At 45.9% G+C, this 23,864-nt stretch overlaps 1 protein-coding gene across 6 annotated transcripts in view; it reads right to left on the reverse strand.

The window, feature by feature from the left end:
- The window catches only part of CFDP1 (craniofacial development protein 1), a 255,468-nt gene that overhangs the window by 224,796 nt on the left and 6,808 nt on the right, over positions 1 to 23,864 (reverse strand). For all 6 annotated transcript variants that reach the window (XR_009455228.1, XR_009455227.1, XR_009455230.1 and 3 more), the window contains exons 2-4: positions 22,243 to 22,342; positions 20,072 to 20,300; positions 17,103 to 17,218 (exon numbers count right to left, since the gene is read on the reverse strand). Coding sequence is in view for 3 of the 6 variants with exons in the window: in XM_059713733.1 (XP_059569716.1) it covers positions 17,103 to 17,218; positions 20,072 to 20,300; positions 22,243 to 22,342 (445 nt within the window). In the remaining 3 variants the exon portion in view is untranslated. The remainder of the gene's footprint in view (positions 1 to 17,102; positions 17,219 to 20,071; positions 20,301 to 22,242; positions 22,343 to 23,864) is intronic.

The following is a 23,864-nucleotide window of genomic DNA, read 5'->3' on the forward strand; positions in this document are numbered from 1 at the left end:
GTGAGACACACAGTGGGATGGGGGCAAGGGCTGTGAAAAATGCTGATGGGGCTGGCACTTTTTAAAGGGGGGGGGAGGGTCTGTTTGCCCAAATGAGATGGGGTGGGGGGTGAGAGCTAGGGAATAAATCACAGATGACTGCAGACTCACACAGGAGAGTGGGGGAAGCACGCTGCTGGCTTGATCACCCAAACCACAAATACCAGGGAGTAGAGAGGAAGAGAGCACAGGACTTGCCACACAAGGGTAGACACAGAGGTGCTACAGCAGCAGATGATGATGGAAGGGCCCCCACTAGCAGGGCTGGGGTACCCTCTAGCTGAAATGGCAGAGGAAGGAGAGCTCTTGCTCCTGTTCCCTGGCCCAGCCAGCCATCAGTGCCTGCAGGGGAAAGTGTTGGCACATGACTTTGGCTTAGATGGACCATTGGTCTGACCCAGTATGGCACTTACGTTCTTACAATGTTCCAGGTATCTCCCTGGGAAAGGCAATTAGACCCTTTACATAAACTTTTATGCACAGTTAGCTTCCTGCTACTTTACAGAAAAATATCCTCAGTCTACTGCTGTTCATATCAACAGCAGTAGAGGAGATACTGCACTTAAATCTTTCCAGGTGGTCTGCCATGTGAAATTTTGAAATGCAAATAGTAGGAGGAAGAAGGCATGAATCAGATCAGAAAGGCTCAAGCTTGAGACATGCTCTGCAATTTATAAATATCAGGATAAGATTTTTCCATACTAAAATCGAGGAGCTAAAGGAACAGCAGCATGTCAGAATCATGGTGTCATCAGACTACTGCCATAAGCTACATATGGCATTGCCCTCTTGAACTCACTTTAATCTGTTTGGTTACCGGCTTTGGAAACTTGTTGATACAGAGGTTGCTTTAAGCAATATAAAGTAAAATACTCTTTACAATTTGTAGAATTATGCCAAAACTGCTTCCTCAGTCCCCAATTTTCATTTCTTAAAGAATTTTGTTTCTCTTGCAGTCTGCTTAGACACCCCCATGCTGAGCTGCCCTTCTCTGCAGAGAAGAAGCCACTGAAGGACAAGAGTTCTACACTATACAACCCATCGCAAGTTGTTTTGGACAGGGAAGCATAGAAAAAAGCAAGTCTCCCAAGCTATTGCATATTTCTCTTTATAACTGTGATTACAGAGACATGGGGATATAAGTACTGCCATAGATGGATATAACTTGTTCAGGAAGGGCCAGCAGCAGAAAAAAAAAAGGAGGTGGTGTTGACCTTTATGTAAAAGGCGATGTACACATGTATAACACTTCGGAGGCCTGTTGAAAGCCTCCAGGTAAAAGTCAGAGGGACAGCAGCAGAGGGGGATGTCATGATGGGCATCTGCTACAGGCCACCAACCAGGAGGAAGTGGTGGACAAGACCTTCTTTAAACAATTGACATAACCTTTCAAGTCACAGGATTTGGTTCTTGCAGGGGACTTTAATTTGAAGAAAATCTCCTGGGAGAACACAGCAGTGCACAAGCAGTTCAGCAAATTCCTGAAGGGTGTTGGGGATAACATTTTGATACAGATGGCAAAGGCACCAACCAGAGGGAAGTTCTTCTAGACTTACTGCTTACAGACAATATGGAATTTGAGAATGTGAAGGTAGAAGGTAACTTGAATGAAAGCGACCACAAAATGATAAAAGTTCAAGATCTCAAGATGAGGAAAGAAGAAGAGCAACAGAGTAAGGACAACGGGCTTTAGATAAGGCAGCTTTAACAAAACTGAGGGACATGGTAGGCAGGATCCCCTGGGAGGAAACTCTGAGCAGACAAGGAGTCCAGAAGAGCTGGATGTAGTTTAAGGAAGCCTCCTAAGGGCACAAGGGAATGCTATCCCTATGCGACAGATGAACGGGAAATGCAACAGACCAGCCAGGCTAGACAGAAATCCCTTCAATGATTTGAAACTTAAAAAGGAAGCCTACAAAAAAAGGAAACTTGGTCATACTACTAAAGAAGAGCACAAGAGTACTGCACAGGGAAGCAGAGAGAAAATTAGGTAGGCTAATTATGAGATGAATCTGGCAAGGGCCATTAAAGACAATAAAATAGATTCTACAACAATGTCAAAAGTAAGAACAGGAGCAGAGAAACCATGGGTCAGTTATAGAATGTGGAAGGCAATCTAGTTACAGATGATGCAAAGGAGGCTTACATATTTAATGCCCTCTTTCCTTTGGTTTTCACAAATAGGAACAGCTACCAGACAAGTGCAGTTGGTAGCAAAGATAGGAAAGAAGATAAACGGCCAAAAATAATGGCAGAACAGATTAGGGATTACTTAGAGAAGCAAGATGCTCTCAAGTCAGCAGGGCTGGATGGGATGCACCCTAGGGTACTGAAGGAATTGGCTAAGGTAATTTTGGAGCCATTATTTACCCCTCTCTTTGGGAACTCCTGGAGGTTAGGTGCAGGCCTGGATGCCTGGAAAAGGACAAATACATTACCCATCATTACGGAAGGGAAAGAGGAGGAACTTGGGAACTACAGATCCAACAGCCTAACTTTAATATCTGGAGAGATCATGGAGCACGTCCACAAAGAATCTACTGCAAAGCACCTAGAGAAGAACAAATTGATCAAGAACAGCCAGCAAGGATGCACCATCAGCAAGTCATGCCTAACCAATTTCATTTCCTTCAGTGATACGATTTCAAGTGCATCCATTCCTATGGATGGGGGGAAAGGCAGTGGATGTGATATGCTTTGATATACCAAGACTTCTGACAAGGTCTCTCATGACATTTTCATTAACAAACCAAGAAATACACAGTAGATGAAATCTGAAAATCTGAAATATGTAAGCCTCCTTTGCATCATCTGTAACTAGATTGCCTTCCCCATTCTACAAGTGACCCATGGTTTCTCTGCTCCTGTTCTTACTTTTGACATTGTTGTAGAATCCATTTTATTGTCTTTAATGGCCCTTGCCAGATTCATCTCATAATTAGCCTACCTAATTTTCTCTCTGCTTGCCTGTACATAAGATGGATAAAAACCTGGTTAGGGATCACTATGCTCAACAGGTAGCCATTAATAGCTCAGTGTCTAGTTGAGAGGAGGTACCCAAATGGGGTTCCCCAGGGGTCTGTCCTAGGTTCAGTATTGTTCTTGGGCAGCAAGACTTATGAGGAAAGGCTGAAAGAGTTAGGGTTAGTCTGGAGAACAGAATACTGAGGGAAGATTTGATAACAGTCTTCAAATACCTGAAAAGCAGTTACAGAGAGGATGGAGATGGGCTTTTCTCTGTGGCCATACAGGACAGAACTAGGAGCAATGGCCTCAAGCTGTAGCAGGGAAAGTTTAGGTTGGAGATTAGGAGGAACCTTCTGACTAAGAAGGGTGGTTGAGCATTGGAACAGGCTACCTAGAGAAGTTGTGTAATTTCTATCCCTGGAGTTTGCAAGAGCAGGTTGGATAGACACCTGGCTGGGATGGTTTAATCAGGGATGATCCTGCCTCAAGCAGAGGGCTGTACTAGACAGCCTTACTTTCCTTACCAAGGTAAGTTGGCAGGCTGGGTGGGGGTTGAGAAGATGAGCAGAATTCTTTAGACCAGCAGTTCCCAAACTCTGACAGACTGCACACCACCAATTTAAAACGATATAACCTTAAGTACCACCAGCAAATTTTTGTCACATAAAGTAATTATAATAAATCTGTTAATGCATACCACTGACAGGTTGTCTCCACACCACTGGTGGTACCCATACCACAGATTGGGAACCGCTGCTTTAGACCATTGTGCAAGATCTAGCTATTACGATAATGGATACACCATAAGTGGCCTATACTGACGGCTCAGACTGATTTCACACCTAGAGGACAAATGCAGATGAGACCTGCCCCCTTCCTCCCTCCACCCAAGATGGGCTGGATGAATGGACTATAAGGTAGATAGAAAACTGGCTGAAGCATCATGCTCAGAGTAGTAATCAAAGGCTTGATGTCTAGTTGGCAGCCAGTATCAAGTGCAGTATCGCAGGGGTTGGTCCTGGGGCCAGTTTTGTTCAATGTCTTCATCAATGACATGGAAGATGGCAGAGTGCAAGTTTGAAGGCAACACCAAACTAGGGGGAGTAGTAGATATGCTGCAGGGTAGGGCTACGATTCAGAGTGACTTAGACAAACTGGAGGACTGGACCAAAACAAATCTCATGAGGTTCAGCAAGGAAAAGTGCAAAGTCCTGCACTTAGGACAGAATAGTACAGGCTGGGGGGGTGACTGGCTGGGCGACAGCTCTGCAGAAAAGGACCTGAGGATTACAGTGGACAATAAGCTGAATATAAGCCAGCAGTGCGCCCTTGTTGCCAAGAAGGCAATATCATACTGGCTGCAATGACAGGTGTGTTGCCAGTAGGTCAAGGGAAGTGATTATTCCCCTCTATTCAGCACTGTTGAAGCTACATCTGGAGTACTATGTTCAGTTTTGGGCAAATTGGAGAGAGTCCAGCAGAAGGCAACAAAAATGGTGAGAGGGCTGAAGGACATAAGTCATGACTTATGAAGAAAGAGTGGGGGAACTGGACGCATTTAGTCTACAGAAGAGGAGACTGAGAGGGGACTTAATAGCAGCCTTCAACTACCTGAAGGTAGGGTTCAAAAGGATGGAGCTAGACTGTTCAGTGGTGGCAGATGATAGAACAAGGAACAAGGGTCTCAAGTTGCAGCAAGGGAAGTTTAGGTTAGATATTAGGAAGAATTTTCTCACAAGGAGGGTAGTAAGACGCTGGAACAGGTTACCCAGAGGTGGTAAAAACTCCATCTTTGGAAGTTCTCAAAACCTGGCTAGACAAAGTTTTGGCTGGCTTGATCTAGTTGGGGATGGTCCTGCTTTGAGCAGGGGTTGGACTACATGACCTCCTGAGGTCTCTTCCAACCCTAACTTTCTGTGATTCTATGAAGCCAGGAAAGGAGAAGTGTTCAGGCTACAATTCTGCTAGCTTTGGTAGATGACTTTAAAAAAAATAATCTGTTCAAACACTCTCTTCCACACATGAAATGTTGGTGCTCATAAATAAGCTGACATGGGAAGTTTGTCTAATAATCAAAATCCTTCTTTAAACTATTCAAGTATTAAGCCTAGACCTCAGTGCATAGTCTGTGCATCTGCAACAACATTGCAGATTCGCACCCCTCAGATTTCTGAGGCATGTGGCATTAGCTTCTCATATCTCTAGTTGAGCAGTATCCTGAAAGCCAGTTAACAGAATCCTGTATATCATCAGGGAATAAAGAATCCTTCTGTAAAGAAGTGGGAATGAGATTCTGCAATGTTGCATTTGACTCCAATATCAAAGCGTCAGCATGTGCTTCATATTAGCACCCTGCAGCACTATTGATTAAACTATTCTCATCTGATTGGCCAGTAGGATTTCAACTGCATTGTGTGTGGGTGTGATATATGTACAAATACCAAGATTTCAAGTGTGATATAAACACCTTAGCACTCTGAAAAATTAGAAACAAGCAGTATGACCAAACAGAGCACAGACCAAGTGTCTGGAGCACCACATTCTATCTGTGATTCTGTTGTAAATGTTTATATGACCTTGAGAAAGCTTTCTTCTTCTCTTCCCAGAAGGCAGACGAGTATCACCAAGTGAGTGAACAGGGGCAAGAAACAAGGCAAGAAGTTTGCAAGCAATTTGCAGGTCAGTTTGTTGCCCCTCTCTTTGAAGGGGAGCCTTTAAGCTTGGTGAGAAGAAGCAGGGAAAAAAGGAACATTTCAGCATCAAGGAACAGTAAACAGGCCAGTGTACAGGTGAATTTGCTAGGGAAGGTCTGCTTGGAAGAAGGCCAGCAAGAGAGAAGTAGTGGATTAAGAGACCAAGGAAATGACTGAAGGACAGCACAAGGCCACAACTATTTCCACTGCCTCTTCTTGCACCAGTGAGGTATCTGTCCAGGCAGGACCACTCACCACTGAAGCTTCCATCCAGGTCCTGGTTTGGCACTGTGGAGACTATGGCTTTCAGGGTCTTTCCAATGAGAGCATGCCTGCAATGTGACCAGTGCCTCCTGGTGGTATCCCTCAGGCAGCAGGCAAGAGCTACAGGAAGAAGTGGCAAGGCTCCAAAGTATCCTCCAGCACGAGGACTTTATCAATTCAATGCTTCATAGGACATTAGGGCTGGAAGGGACCTTGTAAGATCATCAGGTCCAGCCCCCTGCCCAAGGGGCAGGAAGTCAGCTGGGGTCAAAGGATCCCAGCAAGATAAACATCCAAATGTTTCTTGAAAGTAGCCAGAGTAGGTGCTTGCACCACCTTTGGGGGAGAGTTTGTTCCAGGCCTTGGGGGGCTCGGACAACAATGTTTTTCCTTATGTCCAGCCTAAAACAGTCTTGCAGGAGTTTGTGACCATTGGACCTTGTCATCCCCTGGAGTGCTCTGATGAACAGGTGTTCCTCCAGATCCTGATGCACACCCCTTATGTACTTATTAGGCTGCCACCAAGTCACCCCTGAGCCTGCCCTTCTCCAGGCTGAAGAGTCCCATGGCTTGCAGCCTCTCTTCATAAGACTGTGGAAGAAGGACTGTCAAAGGCAGCGCTACAGAAGGGAGAGGACATGGACTCACAGGAAGGTGGAAGCTGGAAGCTTGTGACCTCTGGCAGCAAACTAAGGCATTTGCACCTGCAGCAGTCTGCCTGGAGAACAGATATGGAGCCCTAGCAGAGGGGAAGTGCACATTCTACTGGGGGCGGAGAACAAGCCAGGACTCCCCAAGGTGGAAAAAGATCGAGACCACTCCCACCAAGAAGTGACAGGCGGTGGTGATTGGAGATTCCCTTCTGCGGGGAACAGAGGCATCCATCTGCCAACCTGACAGGTTGTCTCAGGAGGTCTGCTGCTTGCCCAGAGTCTGGATCTGTGATGTTACATTAGGATTACCGAGACTCATTACCCCAGGCTGCTGCTCACCCATGTGGGCACCAATCATACTGCCAGATCAAGTGACTAAAGGACTTGGGATGCAAGGGTAAAGGTGGTATTCTCCTTGATCATTCTGGTCATGGAGAAGGGCTGGACAGGGGCAGGCCTATTTTGCAGATGACTGCATGGCTACACAGATGGTGTTGCCAGTAGGGCTTTGGCTTCTTTGACCACGGAATGACGTCCCAAGGAGGACTGCTAGAAAGAGACAGGATCCACCAGATGTGAAGATGCTCTTCCCTCAGATCAGCTCACTAACCTAGTGAGAGGGCTTTAAGCTATGTTTGCTGAGATAGAAGGACCTAACAGGGAACTCTTCACTAAACTAAATCACAAAAGAGAAGCGTATAAGAAGTGAAAACTTGGGCAAGCAACTAGGGAGGTATATAAGAGTATTGCCCGGGCATGCAGGGATGAAGTCAGAACAGCCAAAGTGCAACTGGAGTTGCAGCTAGCAAGGGATGTGAAAGGTAACAAAAAGTGTTCCTACAAGCGTGTCAGTAACAAGAGGAAGATCAGGGAAAGTGTGGGTCCCTTACTGAATGGGGGAGGCAACCTAGTCAAGGATGCAGAAAAGGCTGAAGTACTTAATGCCTTTTTCACCTCAGTCTTTACAGGCAAGGTCAGCTCCCAAACTACTGCACCAAGCAGCACAATTTGGAGAGAAGGAGAGCAGCCAACAGTGGCAAAAGAACAGGTTAGGGACTATTTAGAAAAGTGGGACATATACAAGTCCATGGGGCTGGATGGGATGCACCCAAGGGTGCTGAGGGAGCTGACTGATGTGACTGCAGAGCCACTGGCCATCATCTTGGAAAACTCATGACAATTGGGAGAGGTCCCAGATGACTGGAGAAGGACAAACATAGTGCCCATGTTTAAGAAAGAGAAAAAGGAGGATCCGGGGAACTATAGACCGGTCAGCCTCACCTCAGTCCCTGAAGAAATTATGAAGCACATCCTCAAGGAATCCATTTCTAAGCACTTGGAGAAGAAAAAGGTGATTAGGAACAGTCAGCATGGATTTACCAGGGGCAAGTCATGCTTGACCAACCGGATTGCCTTCTATGATGAGATGACTGGCTCTGTGGATGCAGGGAGACCGGCAGATGTGGTGTACCTTGACTTTAGCAAAGCTTTTGATTTGGTTTCCCACAACATTCTCACAGGCAAGCTAAGAAAGTATGGACTGGATGAATGGACGGCAAGGCGGAGAGAAAAAACTGGCTGAAGCATTGGGCTTAGAGGGTAGTAATCCATGGCTTGATGTCTGGTTGGCAGCTGGTATCAAATAGCGTGCCCCTGGGTTTGGTCCTGGGGCCGGTTTTGTTCAGCATCTTCATCAACAATCTGGAAGATGGCATAGAGTGCACCCTCAGCAAGTCTGCAGATGACACCAAGCTTGGGGGGGAGCAGTAGATACGCTGGAGGGTAGGGCTAGGATTCAGAGTGACCTAGACAAACTGGAGGATAGGGCCAAAAAAGAATGTAATGTGGTTCAACAAGGAAATGCCAAGTCCTGCACTTGGGACAGAACAATAACATGCACCAATAGGCTGGAGGCTGACTGGCTGCGCAGCAGCTCTACAGAAAAGGACCAGGGGATTACAGTGGATAATAAGATAAATATGAGCCAACAGTGTGCTGTTGTTGCCAAGAAGGCTAATGGCATACTGGGCTGCATTGGTAGGAGTATTGCCAGCAGATTGAGGGAAGTGATCCTTCCCCTGTATTAGCACTGATGAGGCCACATCTGGAGTACTGTGCTCAGTTTTGGGCCCCCCACTACAGAAAGGATATGGTCAAATTGGAGAGTCCAGTGGAGGGGGACAAAAACTGGTGAGGGGGCTGAAAGATGCAAGTCATGACTTATGAAGAAAGACTGAGGGAACTGGGCTTATTTAGTCTAGAGAAGAGAAGACTGAGGGGATTTAATAGCAGTTTTCAGCTACCTGAAGGGGGGTTCAAAAGACAATGAAAAGAGACTGTTCTCAGCAGTGACAGATGATACAACAAGGAGCAATGGTCCCAAACTGCAAGGGAAATTAGATTAGGTTTGATTTTAATAAAAACTCTTACCAGTAGGGTAGTAAAACACTGGAACAGTTTACCCAGAGAAGTGGTGGAATTTCCATCCTTGGAGGTTTTTAAGACCCGGCTAGACAAAGTCTTGGCTGGGATGATTTAGTTGGGGATGGTCCTGCTTTGGGCAGAGGGTAGGATTAGATGACCTCCTGAGGTCCCTTCCAACCCTAATTTTCTATGATTCTATGTTATATATATCTAAAAAAAAAGCACAGAGATATTGTAAAGCTGACTCATTACCATCTGTAAAGACAGAAACTTTTCACAATACATACAAGGTTTCTATTAGTCCAAAATTCCAATCCTATTGAGAAAAATGGACAAGTAACTTGACTGGTTTACTGTCCTTTCATTCTTTCCTCATACAATGACATCCCCCGTAGCTAATCTCTTTCCCTCTCCTTGGTTAGATGAGATTGCTGCTGTACTGCTGTAGCCTGCCTGCCCCCTGCTGGGGAACTAAAAACCACGTATTTTATATTTAATTTGCAACAACTAATCCATTTCAAGGGGCAGAGATTTTTCCTTTGTTCACACAGTGGTTTTGCATCCTGACATAATTATTTTAACCAGTCCATAATGTAGCCAGGAGTCACGCAAGCTTCACCAACATGAGAGCTGCTCCAAAGCTTCTCAGTACCAATTTAATACATTTCTAATATGCCAACCTCTGTGATATTTAAGGATGCTTATAGCTGTAAAAACACCAAAAATCTACCACCCAACGAAACCAAAAGAGTACTTTAATCCCCATGTGCCCCTGCACTGAGCCCAGTACATGTCCAGAAGAGTCACTGCATTAGTTTGATCTGGCTCCCCCAACATTTGTATAGATCAGGCACATCAGCAGCACTTTTTTGGAGCTTTCATCTAAAAGCTGATTGAATCAGCTTTTAGATAAAAGCACCAAAATCCCCGATGAAGCATGTCATCTATACAGATGCTGTGGAGCCAGGTTGAACTAATGCGCTGCCTCTTTCTGTAAAGCATAGTTTTGTTTTGTTTTTTGGGGGGGGAGGGAGGGGTTTCACATCTGTCAGCAGCCTAAATGCTTAAAATATGAAGGAAAAGGCCTTCTAATTGTCCTACTAGATGCTCTGCTATATCTTTTTGCAAAGCAACTGAATGTTACAGGATGGGGGGAGGGCAACAGTTCTTAATTGAGGAAGTCCCATACAAAGATAAGAGTTGATTCTTTGAGGACTGGTATTTGGGCAGGTATCATATAGAAATGGTCCAAAGCCAACAGCCTCACTAAAGAAGGTACCATATTTACTCAGTTCTAAGATGAGGTTTCCCTCCCCATTTAACGTGGGGGTGAGGAGCCCCTTGTCTTAGAATCAAGTACAAGGGCAGTGCGGGGGAAGGGGAGCAGGCAGGGAGAAGCAGGTGGCTGCTGTGGTTTGGGCTCCAGCCTCTATACCCCACCACATCCCCGTCCCCCATGCAGCCTCTGTTCCCACCTGCCCCTCTCACCCCACATTTACTCTTGTTTTGCGCTGGCAGGCTTTGCACACACTGTAACCTTAGGCACCGAGAACAGCCCCAGCCCAGTCTGTAGCACCAGTTCACAGGGGCTGGGCTGGGATTATGCTCTGTGCCCCAGGCTACAATGGGGAAAGGGCAGACCAGTACAAAGCAAAAGGGGGGGGGGGAAGAGGAGAGGAGAGGAGAAGAGAAAAGACCCAAGGCTGGGGTAGGGGGCAGGGGCAGGCATAAGCAGGGGCAAGTTGCTTGACCTCCCTGCACCATCTGTCCCCCACTCTCTACTCCTCTGCAGCAGTAAGGGCAATGAATTAAAGACAACCCCCTGGCTATTAGATTCTATACATGAAAAGTTATAACAAATTTATAAGCCTTCCACGGAAAGAATCTAATTACTGGGGGGAAGTCGTGTTTAATTCAGGGTCAACTTAGATTTGAGTAAGTACAATACTTGCCATATTAGCCCAGTTTATGAGATCTGTGGAGAGGTTGTTTGTGTACAACTAATGTAGCATTCCAGAGGCACAGGGTGGCACAGAGTCGCTCTGTTAAAGGCAACATTTTGGCAGCTTTACACCATGACATGGATAAGAAATATGCATTAAAAGGCACAGTCCCCATCATCCCCACCTCCTGCAAGGGGATCTGGCAGGACACAGAGCTGGCAGGGATCTGTGTACCTGATTCTCCCCAAAGACACACAGCACCCTGTCAAGTAAGATCTTAGCCCAGGGGTGGGCAATTATTTTGGCTGGAGGGCCACTTCACAAATTTTGGTGAGCCATCGAGGGCCATGTGGGTAGCCCCGCCCCTTGACAGCTACCCCGTCCTCTGACCACAAGATGGTGACCAGAAGTCCTGCTCCTTAAACCTTACTCCTTGGCCACCAGAAGTCCCTCCCTTTGCCCCTGGAAGTACTCCTTTTGGGAGGGGGTAGTATGGCCTTGGAACTGGAAGTTACACTCTGTCACATGGTCTGTATCAGGGGTAGGCAATGTTTTTTGGCTGGAGTGCCAAAAACCCCACAATGACTACCTTTTAAGGCAACAGAGTGCCGGCATGCCAAAAAAACAAAACTGGGGCAGATGGGTATGTGGCAGGAAGCACTGAATATTAATATAGTTCATAATCATAAATGTTTCCGTTTTATGGTAAATATCAGGTTTTCTAAAAATTCTAAACTTGATGACCATAAATAAAACTTCATAGAGGGATGAGAGAAGAAGGAAGAAAGAAGAGGAGAGAGGGAAGGAAGGAGGGAGAGGGAAAGAGAGGCATGGGAGAAGCAAGCGCAGGGGGAAGCACTGCCGGTAGACTGGTCTGGCCAGGCCCTTGGGAAGGTGGCAGCTGGAGGAGAGGGGGGGCCAGGAGGGGAGTGGGGGCTGCCTCAGACCTCCATAGGCTGGGTCACAGCTAGGCCCCCAGTGGCACCCAAAGCAGAGCCTGGCCTAACCCACACAGCATTGTGGGATGGGGCGCAACCGCCCTGCCTATGAGAGGATGCTGCCTGGCAGGGGCAGGACATCACGCTTAGGGGGCTCCCGGCTCAGCCTCTATGCACACTGGGCACAGCACAAGTGAGGCAGAGTCCCCCAGGCCACAGCAGAAGCCCACAGGGCTCTGGGAACAGCTGTGCAAAGCTGCACACTGACCTCCGCTGGCCTGGCCCATCCAGTCCCAAGTGGTACACAGCTCAGTCGCTGCCTCTCCTCACTGGTGCTGACTCGGCCGGGCCTGTTGCATTCCGAGCAGCACGCAGGGAAGGAGCAACTGGGCCAGCTTTGGTGCATGCTGCTTGGGACAGGACGGGATGGGACAGACCTGGTCGGGTCAGCACCAGTGAGGAGTGGCAGCTGAGCCATGTTCCACTTCCTAGCATGCTGCTTGGCACAGGCTCAGCCATAGCTTTGCCTCTCTGGTGCCAACCCATCCCAAGGGGTGTGGGGAAGTGGCACATGGCTCAACGGCTGCTTCTCCTTGCCGGTGCTGACCCAGCTGGTCTCATCCCGTCCCGAGCAGCACGCAGCAAAGTCTCTGCTTCTCTGCCTGCTGCTTGGAATGCAACAGGCCCAGCCGAGTTGGCACTGGAGAGGAGAAGCGGCAGCTGAGCCGCGTGCCACTTGGAACGGGCCAGCAGAGGTAAAGTAGAAACTGCAGCTTTGCTGCATGCCTCTCAGGCCTGGCCAGGCTGGCACTAGGGAGGGGAAGCCACAGCCAAGCTGGTCCTAAGCAGCACATGGCTTAGCTGCTGCTTCTCGCCAGTGCCGACCCGACTGGGCCTGTCCCGTCCTGAGCAGCATGCAGCAAAGCCAGCCCAGCCACTGTTTTCCCGCGTGCCACTCAGGACGAGGGCCCGGCCGGGTTGGCATCGGTGAGAAGCAGCAGCTGTGGCACGTGCTCCCGCCATACCCCGCGGGCCCCCCCACCTCGCTGCAGCAACTTCATTCCACTTCCACCCCGCCACTTCCAGCCTGGGCCAGGAAGCATCACAGGGCTTCCAGCCACTGGGCTGTTCCAGCGGTTTCCCGGCCTCCATCTAATCTTGCCTTACTTTCTACTCGGACAGGGGTGGGGAGCCACTCCAGGGTCACGAGGCCAGAAGCTGCAGAGGCTTCTGGTTTGGGGCTGAGGGTGAGAGGGGGAAGGGGGACAGGGGATGGAGGTGGTCTCATCTTGCTGCTCTGCCACAGACTCCTGCTGCTGCTGCCTGCCTGTCATCTTTGACAGGCAGTGAGAGGCAGATAAAAATTAATTTTCTAAAATTTTTTAGAGGCCCCGCGTGTCGTATTTTGCCCACCCCATCTTAGCCCATAAGCTGGATTCCCTGGCCATGTCTTGGGATGCAACCAAACACTACAACCAAGAGCAAAGGTCTCTGTTCGTCTATCTAGACGGGATTCCCTACTCTACCCCTACGCTGTACTGTCAGATCGCCTCAGGAAATTCATATAGACTTTCAATTACTTGCACCCATGCGGTCCACTTGAGATGTCCCCCACATGGTGAGGCAAGCACCATGGAGTCTTCTTAGAGCAGGGGTGGGCAATTATTTCAGGCGAAGGGCCACTTACTGAGTTTTGGCAAGCCATCGAGGGCCACATGACAGGCAGCCAGGAGCAGAATATATATTAATTTTCTAAATTTTTAGGGGCCCCACAGGCCGGACAATGGCCTGGAGGGCCACATCTGGCCCATGGGCCGCATTTTGCCCACCCGTCTTAGAGCCCTGGCTCTCTCATCAAGCCAACTGAGTCTCCATGCCTCAGCATTTCCTTCCCTAAAATGCCCATCTTGTATAGCCCCATTTCAGAGAAGGTAAGTCTATTTCTGCTGCTTTAGTCTTAGTTCCTCCCACTGACTCACCTCCAAAGCAGCAGAAGGGGCACAGACCCCTCCCCACCACTCCAGGGCCAGTAAAAGCTGCTACAGCTTTCCCAAGGAACCTGGCATTCCATCAGGGATCAACAATCCTCCTCTACTTGTTCAAGGGAGAAGGGGGCAGGGGAGTTGTGGGGGGAAGTAGACTAGGTATCTCTGACCAGCAAGATTGCTAATACGGTAGCAAAACCCCCAGTTTCTTTTTTTTTTTTCCTCTCCTTTTAAAATGCATTCTTCCCCAACCATTTCTGACTTTCTCTCCCTCTCTATTGCCTGTAGATAAGTATAAGTGAGCTAAGACATAGGATAAGCTTCAGCATTTTATTTTGGTAGCAAGTTGTATTTGTTTTGGTTTTTTTTCTCCTTCTTTATATTGTACAAGTATGATGTTTATATTGATTTTTACTGTTCTATATTACTGTTTTACTGATACTATATAATTTAGGCCTACATATGTAAGTTAGCATAAGTCATGTCAAGTTTCCATTTTGTTTGTCAAGTCTCCATCTTTTCCCCATGCCCTGTTATGTAACCCATGACTCATACCTACCCCTCCTATGTAACTTGGTTCCTGGATGATTGGGGATGAATGAGAGTGCTTGAGAGACAATGGTAGTACGTCTAAAAATAGCTCCCTCTGAATGACCAAACCATCAAAACCAATACCTGGACCAACAACCCAGCCATTGGAACCACCCTCAGCATTCAAGAAACAAAAGATGAGGCAACCCACCATTGTGCCAAGGCTGCACATGCTCAGTAAGAACACCTGGAGCCCTCTGGAACATTGCCTGTACAGGCCCTCCCCATAGGAGATCATAGGTAGTCTACCCCATAAAAAGGGGTAGTGAAGACTGACTCCTGGAGGTGCCCTCTCCATTTGGACCAGCACCATGCCACACCACCTATCCACCCAGAGGCCCTGCCAGAGACCCTCCTCTGTACAACGACCCCTTTCCAGCATGGATAGGTAGCTATCACCCCCCACCCCTTCTTCAACCGAGGACTTGGACTCTGCTTCTCTTCCCTACCTGGACTCCAACCCTTCCACTGAGTCTCTTTCTCCTGCTGCCATTGTGCGCGCGTACCGATAACTTCATGGGGCTGTGTAGCGTGTTGTCTGTTTAAAAAAAACCCCTGTTATTTGGACCCCTGAGTTGTGTTTTGCTTTACTACGGTTCCGGCCCTGCTCCAATCTCTGCTCCTCACCCCTTTAACTTCTGTCTCATTTTTCCCTCTCCTGCTTCTGGCTCACTGCCACCTCCAACACCTGTCCTGAACTCTTCTCTGCCTGCAAACCCTGTTTCTTTGCCACTGGCTTATCCACACTGCCTTTTTGCCAGATCTCTGCCACTGTTATTGCCTTGTCCTCACTGCCTTTTCCCTGAGCTTCCAGGTTTCTGTCTCAGTTTCTTTCCTGGCTGTCTCCTCCTTGTCACCAGGCTTTTCCCCTTGTACCAGTGACCTCAAGTAATCCTGGGGCCACTTGACCTTAAGTAACCACAACCCTCAGTTCCTCAGCCCAGCTTCTCTCTAGTCCACCAGTTCTAATCCCAGTTCTGGCAACTTTCACTCCCTACACTTTAACTCTCTCACCTTAACCTTCCCTCAGGTATCCCAGGTACCCCAAGCACACGCATACATACCATACTAAGTTAGGAACTTACTCACCAGTTCACACACACTCACAGGTATGAGTTCTACAGGTATGAGGTATAATTCTCACTCACACATAAAATGAGACAGAGAGAGATCTCTATATCATTGTATGCAACATATACAAATTAGTGATCATATATGTGTACTGACTGTGTGGGTATGGACAATTGATTTTTGTCCAACTTTTGGAGTATATAGTGTGTGTGCTTGAATTGGTGATAGGTATGCATGTGCCCAGGCTGGTTTGGATGTGTAAGTGCCTGAGTTGAGAGAGAAAAGTGTGTGTGTGTGTGTGTGTGTGTGTGTGTGTGTGTCCCTCCTAACAGCACAATATTGAGATCCTGAGAGTTGGCCTGACCCCACAGGGCAACAATGCCACAGATAAAAGAAGTCACAGAGGTTGCAGAGTAGAGGCGGAGCCTGAGGGCTATGTGCCCATCACCCCATTCTCACATCCCCAAGACTGTAAGAGCAGTATTTCCCCCTACATAAAATACCTTTTCCTGCTTTGTCCCCCATGTCACTCCAGGATTCAGGGCTGGGTACAGTCAAAAAAAACCTCCGTGGATTCCCAAGGAGACACTGGCAAAAGCCCAGGATGGGGCATCCACCTTTCCCCATTTCAAAAACCAGCACACCCCCATAGGAGCCTGCCTTTCCCTGCCTGCAGCACTGTGTTCCCCTTGCCTGACTCCTACCAAGCCAGCTTGCCCAGGGCTCTCTCAGGCACTTTCCTGGGAAGCTTCCAAAGTACAGCCCACCTTGCCTCCCCCAGCAGCTTAGGCCCAGCCCAGCAGTGGGGCACACTTAAAAGGATCTTGCAGCTCTGACTTATTTATAAACCTGTTTAATACCAACTTTCCTCTTTCAAAAGATAATTCTAATTCATCACATTTCATTAAAAAATATTCATGCCTCTCAATCAGTTTGTGTCTAGTATGTATTCCAAGACTTAGTGACAAGAAGACTATATATCTGCTTCTTTCCCAGACCTGAAAAAGGGCACTTTGTGCCTGAAGAATTATCTAACATCTGCGAATTATTCAATTTGTCCAATAAAAAGGTATTCCCCCCCCCCTCTCAAAATACCGTTTGTTTCTAGGATGTGAAGGAGTCCAAGCAATAAGCCACTCCTTGCTAACTAAAGGCTTTTAAAGACACGAGTACTAGTGCCTCAGATCACACAGTCAATTGAACACTGACTTGCAAATAGCCCATAATAGCCCAGCCCAAGGTCTCATGTCAGTTTTAAAACAGCTTTGAGCTGAAATAGGATGCTACTAACCCACTGTTTCCCCTCTGAAGGACTCACAAGGTCCCATACCCCATATGAATTACAACAGAACTGCAGTAGAATTTGTAGTCAAAGAGTTGATTATGTTGAATACCAGAATTGTAATGATATGCTGAAACATACACATCTGGCTTGGCTTTGCTCTATGCTAAACATCCGGCCTTTCAGCACAAAATGTTAAGGGTTCGAATCAACTCCAGGTATGACTACTTGGAGCTCAGGGCAAGCACTCACCTGACCTCTTCACCTGCAAAATCAAACACTTTGGTGATTGTCACTTTTTCAATATCCTTCTGCTCCTCTGGCTCTTCTACTTCTTTTAGGGACTTGTTCAAATTCTTCTTTACAGTCTGAGAAACAAAGAAATCAAAGATGGTTAATCAGGACATGAGACCAATTAATTATCTCAAGTGGCCAATGGACAGTTACAAACATCAGGTACAACTGAAATTTATGGCTCAGATCCTGACTTGTCACGATCCAAAACAAGTCACACACAACAACAAAACATCATGCCTCAACTGTTAGATTCAAACTCCCCACATACCTTCCAACCCCTCTTTGCAAGACAAAGATCAGAATGTTAGACCTGTCTGCTCATATGAAACAAGTGGAATTCAAGTGCTTTTACTGAAAGGCTGAGTGTAAAAAACTAGCACTAACACTGTGCTCAGGTTCAGAATTTAAGCAAGCAGGAGTCTGGAAATTCCAAGTCTTCTACCCCCAAATTAGGCTCAATTGCCCTATAAATCCAACTGTACAGATTAAGCAGGAATATAATGTTATTAGTTTTTAACCATGTTGTATTTTATTTTACTGGTTAAGCTAATTTTTTAATAGAACCATTAAGAAGTCAAATACTCATCAGGAAAGTCCCAGTCTTATATTAATCCTAGTTTTAACATTTGATTTTCTTAGTTTTTGTACTATTGCCTTTCTTTTAAGAAAAAAGAGTCTCCAACTTGCTAGTGAATAGGCACACAAAGTCAGTTTTTGGTCAAGTTGCTGTTGTGCTTGATGGATTGTGGTAAGCATGAATGAAATATATGCATAATTAATTTTGCAGTTGTTTCAAAGCAAAAACTTTAACTTGCTTGTAATTTATCCTACGTGTTTCACACCACTTTCAAACAGACATATCTACAAAATCCAAAGCTAATGCTTTCCAAGGACACTACAGCTCATTAAAGATAAACTCCATGCAAAATCTGAACTTTTGAAGTCAGGTATATTTTTTATAGCAACATGTCTGTATTTCCTTAACTGCTTAAAAAAATTCTAGATGTAAATCGATTTATTCCATAGTAAAAATGAATGGGGTATAAGATGCCCCAGACTTAGACCAATAGAAGTCACTCCACTCTGGGGAAAGCTATTCCTCAAAGCAAGTAACTACACAAGAAAAGGTACTGGTGGTACATCTGCTCTCCTAATCTATTTTAATTTTAACCCAGGTATCTATTTGTTTAATTCAGTGATACTCAACCATGGTTCCATGACACCTTAGGGTGCTATATGATCTTTTAAAGCAATGAAGGCCAACCTTGTTGACAACCATGCCACAAATAAGCCCCATACCCTCAAGTGCCACTACAATCCCCTTTCCCTGCCTGATCTGCTGCTCTGCTTCCTGCCCTGTGCTTCCTACCTGATTTGCTGCTTTGCTTTCTGCACTGCCAATGTGCTGCCTGTCCCCTCCCCAACCTGCTGTGTGCACCAGAGGCTGCCCATGCCACTTGCAGCAGCTGTACCTCAGGTTGACCACTCCTGCTTTAAAAAGTACCATAGGGTGCTGCCCCATACTAGCACTGTTAGATGTGCAAACGTCTACACAATTCACAAAGATAAACCCAGAGCTTTCAAATTGTGAAATCCATAGCGTCAAAAACATTCTGACCTGCAGTGATCTTTCTGAGTCCTTTGAACACAAGACTCGCTCTATTATTTTTCCATGGTCAAAAAAAATAAATGAAAGCTAAGAGCTGGCATTTTCTGAGGGATGCCTCATGTTTAAAAATGCTGAGAACCACTAATTTAAACCAAACCAGCTCTCTCCCATCTAGTGGTCAGATGTTATAATAGCATGCATTTTGTGCAGGCAGCTTGGGAAAAACTGGCCTTCTGTTTGCTTCCTACCACTTAGAAAGTTTATTATGGAGTAAAATCTGAAGTATAATACTCCACAGTTACATTCACATCTGACTGTACCAAGTAGAAAAGACACGAGACCAATGACCTAAATATATTCCTTCACGTATGCAGATAAAGTTGGTTGGGTCTAAGACTACCAAACAGATCTGCAGCTACAGAGTAGAATACATTAAAAAGACAATACAGTGAAGAGAGTCAGCAGAGAAAGGAGAGAAATTAAATTCCACCATTATGTGACAATCTAAACATAGGGTCTCTTTAGGACACCTGGAAGTAAAGCATGAGGTGAGCAGGTTACAAAGGACAAACACACAATATTCCTTTTTATAAAATGCTTGTGACAAAGTGGAACAAATATAGTACAAGAGGGACTCAGGTAAGTTGCATCTTCCAGCAAGTGGAGAGAAAGTCACTGTCTATAGCATTTACCCAGAAGCAGACTAGCCACTGTAGCATGCAATTCCACCATATCCCTCCTTTCCACGTTGGAAAAGATCTTCCCATCCTGCCACCATAATTGGCCAGGACCTTGCCACCCTTTGCCAGTACAACAAGATAAAAGCATCAGTTATGCCAAAGCCAGTGAGGAGAGGAGGCATGCTGTCACCAGAGCTCAAGAAACACATCTTGTACCTTGTATACCCTTTAGGGGTAAGTGTGTTTAACTGCATAAAACTTAGAGGTGTCAAATAAAGCTGCTTTTATATAGTACAAATGCCAATTAAAAAGGGGGCTAATAAGGCATCACAAGACATTGCTTCTAGTTCCTGCTGAACAGCTTAGAAAACACAATGATGGACAATGGTCACCTTTACACACAAGTGTCAGGACTTTCCAGATAGAAGGAAAGGGTCTGGCTTTACACTGTGGCTGGCACCAGGGCTCTTTCCCATATCTGGCATATGAAGGGTAGAAGGAATCCATTGTTTTACTGTTTGAGCCACCACTCAATAGTAGCTGAACTAGTTGTTCTTGTATCTGTATTTTTACTCTCTGGATTCTTTGCCACACTCCATCAATAAAGAGCTGCCCAGACCAGGTGTCTTCATTACCTTGCAAGTCTGTGGACTGGTCACCTGAGCAGCAGCCAGGGTTTTAGGTTTCTGTCCCACATCACTGAGGAAACTGGCCCAAAGAGCATCCTCTTTCTTCTTCTCTTCTTCTTCTGATCTGTCTCCTTCCACCTGCCTTAGACTATCCACCTCTTCCTTCTCACCTTGTTGAGCCTTTGCCTCCTCAGAGTCACCTGGCTCTAACAAGAGGCCTCCTTTCTTCCTTTTCCTGGGAACAGATGCCAACAGAAATGCTGAGATGCAGCAAAGCCCCACCCATTAAATCACAAATGTGGGTGAAGTTATAAAATATTTTTTATATTTATAAACTGTAAGATTTGAACTGGAAGGCTTCAACTAACCTTAAAACTGAACCATTTGGCTAGAATCAACTATGCCACTCAGAAAGTGTAGGGGTAATGTTCTGACAAAACTATTTAAATGATCACTGCAAGAGGTAAAGCAGATGGACAATTTTGGTAAAGTAGCTGGTAAGGTTCCACAGCAAGGGTGTCAAACATCCAGAATGCATGCAGCTTGCACAGCCAGGTTGCCTGGCCTGTGGGGCTTGTAGACGGGCCAAGATGAGCGCAGGCAGGGTTCACTGACAAAAATCAGGGACAGAGCCCCACTGGGATGCCCACTGGCAACAGCTGCAGTAACTCCCCTCACCGCATCCACATCCAGCCCACAAGGTGACCCATAGTCTAGATCTGGCCCATGGGGTAGGATAAGTTTGACACCTTTAAATCAAGAGACTGAAGCTGCAAGGAAAGATTGGTTTAACTAAAAATTATTTAAAATTGCCAAGTTTAATGATAGTTTAAAGAGGCAAGCAGTAAAGTGATTAAAACCAATTTCATGACCTGGTTTTGTATTTGTCTTTTTTACATGTTTTTAAAAGGGAAATTTTCATTAGTTGCTAACCATTCAAAATGCTAATTTGCAACTAAGTGTATGGCCATCATACTAACCTGGGCGTTTCTCTCTGCTAAACAAGAGGATAAATTTTAGATAAATACATATATCTCAGCAAATACGTAGCTTGAAGGTTTTTTCCCTCTCGGATTCTTAATTTTTGCATTTATGTTCCAAAAGCATCAATAACACGTTTCCTATTTAATAGATTTTTTTTTGATTTTTTTTTTTTTACTCATAAGTTGTGTCGTGCTGCATTTGGCTAGAAACTGAAATTCAGTTAAAAAGAGAGACATTAAAAAACAGCATTTTAAAAAATGATTTTATTAGTTAAATGAAACTACCTCAAACAAGCTAGATACAGATGGAAAAAAAGTTTATCTACATAATGATTTAAGGTTAAAACTAACGGATTTATTAAACAAAGGAAGTATGCTCTCCATTTAGCTAACTAAACTAATTGTTTTTGGCCACTGTGTCCATCAGGATGTTAGCATTAATAGACCCATCCTCACAATTTGTTTTCACTCCTAGGTTGGAAGAGAAAAGAAAAAAAAAAAAAAAAAAGTGCTTCCCTGACTTCAGCTTCTCAGCTCTAATCACTGACCTCAACTAGCTGAATAAACTGAAGTGAAGAAAAGGTTCTCTGCACTTGCACAAAAGGGTGCACTGTCAAAAGCTGGTTAGGTACTTCACTAGACTCTGGGTCCAGCTGATTAGACAGTGACTGACAGCCACCTGTTCAGCTAGTTGAAAAACCCTGGCAGCGAACATACACTGTACACTTTGATTTTCTCTTATTTAATGTAATGATCCTAACAGATTATTATTTTTTGGCATTAACACAGGTGGCCCTACCTTTAATTTTAACATAAGATTTTTTTTTTTTTTAAGAAAACCTATTTAAAAATTTTTGTTTTCCTGTGCCCCACTTGAAAAAGTCAGCAACTTATTGGTTTTTATTCTTGGCTACAACACTGATACCCAGCAGGCCCCTGGGAACGTCAGTTGGACACTGTCTCAACAGCTCTGTTAGCAGAATGAAACTAGTTTTCTCTTTCACGCTATTCTTGTAAGTTTTTCACTTTTCATAATATCATTATAATACAGAAAGAAAAGTTAACTTATGTCATTTTTGTATAACTGGGCCAAGAAGGCAGGCTTATTGCAGCTGGACACACTGGTTTCTCAGAGAAGCCACCTATATTCCCTGTAGGGTACCCCAAACAAAGTAAGGCTCATTCAGCATTTACCTGCATGCAATACTTTTGGAACCTTTTTTCCTTTTGTTCAAATTTTCTTCCTCGTCTTCCTCTACCAATTCACTCACATCATCTTCACTGTACTCAGCACCTGAAACCAAACACCATAGGTTACTATGACTACACCCAGGAAACAAGGGGGGAAAAGTTAAATTCCACACTTTCTGAGGAAGAAAAAAAAATGGTTTCAAGTGATTCAGGAGAATCACCAGCACCTGGAACATCCAAATCTTCCACTGGAAGATTTCCTCAAACCTACTCACAGAAAGGCTGCTGTTAAAATAAGCTGTTGGTATTGTTTTCAAAGGCTACAAGCAAGTTTTATTAGCAGTCAAACTTCAAAATGGAAGAACTGGTTTCCATCATTTCACCTGGCTGAGATGAACATCAACTACATCTTTGAAACCATGGGTTTTCCCTTGCAGACTGTCAGAGTTCCAGCTTGCAAGGGGCTGCTTGCCCCTTATCCTCCCACACACCCTTCCCCACATACTGCGGGGCCTGAGGCAGGGGGTCAGGAGTGAGGAGCACTGGTTCAGGATTGGCCATCGATGTTTACAAATGGGTCCTGGTATAAAAAAAGGTTGAGAACCAGTGGCCTAGAAGATGCTGCCATAATAGACACCAATTTGCTGATGCACAGGGACTCTGGCACACCTCACAGTTTCCCCATTTGAAGGCTGTGTTGTGACCACATGCCTTCATTTTCTGCAGAATCCTGTGCGGGCTGGGTCTGATCCCGGGCCCTTTTCGTCGCTCTGCACGCGGGCTGTAGCCGGCAGCCCGGGCAGGCCAGGTCAGAGAGGGCGGGCGCCGAGCTAGAATTAGGCACAGACACATAACGGTTGATTTTAAGATTATTTTACTTACACCGAGATGGTCGCGGTGCAGGCTGAGAACTTGCTTGAGTTGCGGTTACAACAAAAAACACGAACACACGTGGAGTTTGCTAGGCTCCACGCAGACAAAACTCGAACAATCATGTGGAGTTTGCTAGGCTCCATGCAGACAGAACTCCGGATGTCCAGGACAAGCGCACATAAAACTCGTCGATACGTCTTATAGTAGGCTCCGTTCGAAGACGGGAAGAGGTGGGCGGTGGATCAGGCCGCCAAACTCCTCTGGGCAACACACAGGGTTTCTATTACCCTGCCGCGCACACCCAGAGTCCCCACGACATGGATGTGGAGTCCTCTTCGGCTTGGGCGGAAACTGCTCAAGCCTCTTATACGGCTAGCAGGCCAATCGCTAGCCGCCACGTGTGAATAATTTAGAACTAGCCAATTGCAGGGCACAAATTTGCATACGACGAGCGGGAACGCTTTGCACCGTGCATTTCTGTGTTGCAAAGGGAAATGCACCCTGCAAAGACCGCTGCAAAGTGGCGGGAACACTCGTTTGCACACAGGTTCTCTGCGCAGCAGAACTCCTCCGTGCAATGAAGCCGTAAACCCACGGGGATAATTCTTAGTGCCGAAGTGCACACACACACAAAAAAATATCAGACCTTTGGGTCATGACAAATCCAAGCTTGCAATTTTCAGAAGAGCACAGCTTCTAGCCTCTAAGGTTGCCACAGATCTTTCCAGACATGAACCAAGTGTAACAAATGC

This window comes from Alligator mississippiensis, chromosome 10, assembly GCF_030867095.1.
Source record: "Alligator mississippiensis isolate rAllMis1 chromosome 10, rAllMis1, whole genome shotgun sequence".
NCBI lineage: Eukaryota > Metazoa > Chordata > Crocodylia > Alligatoridae > Alligator > Alligator mississippiensis.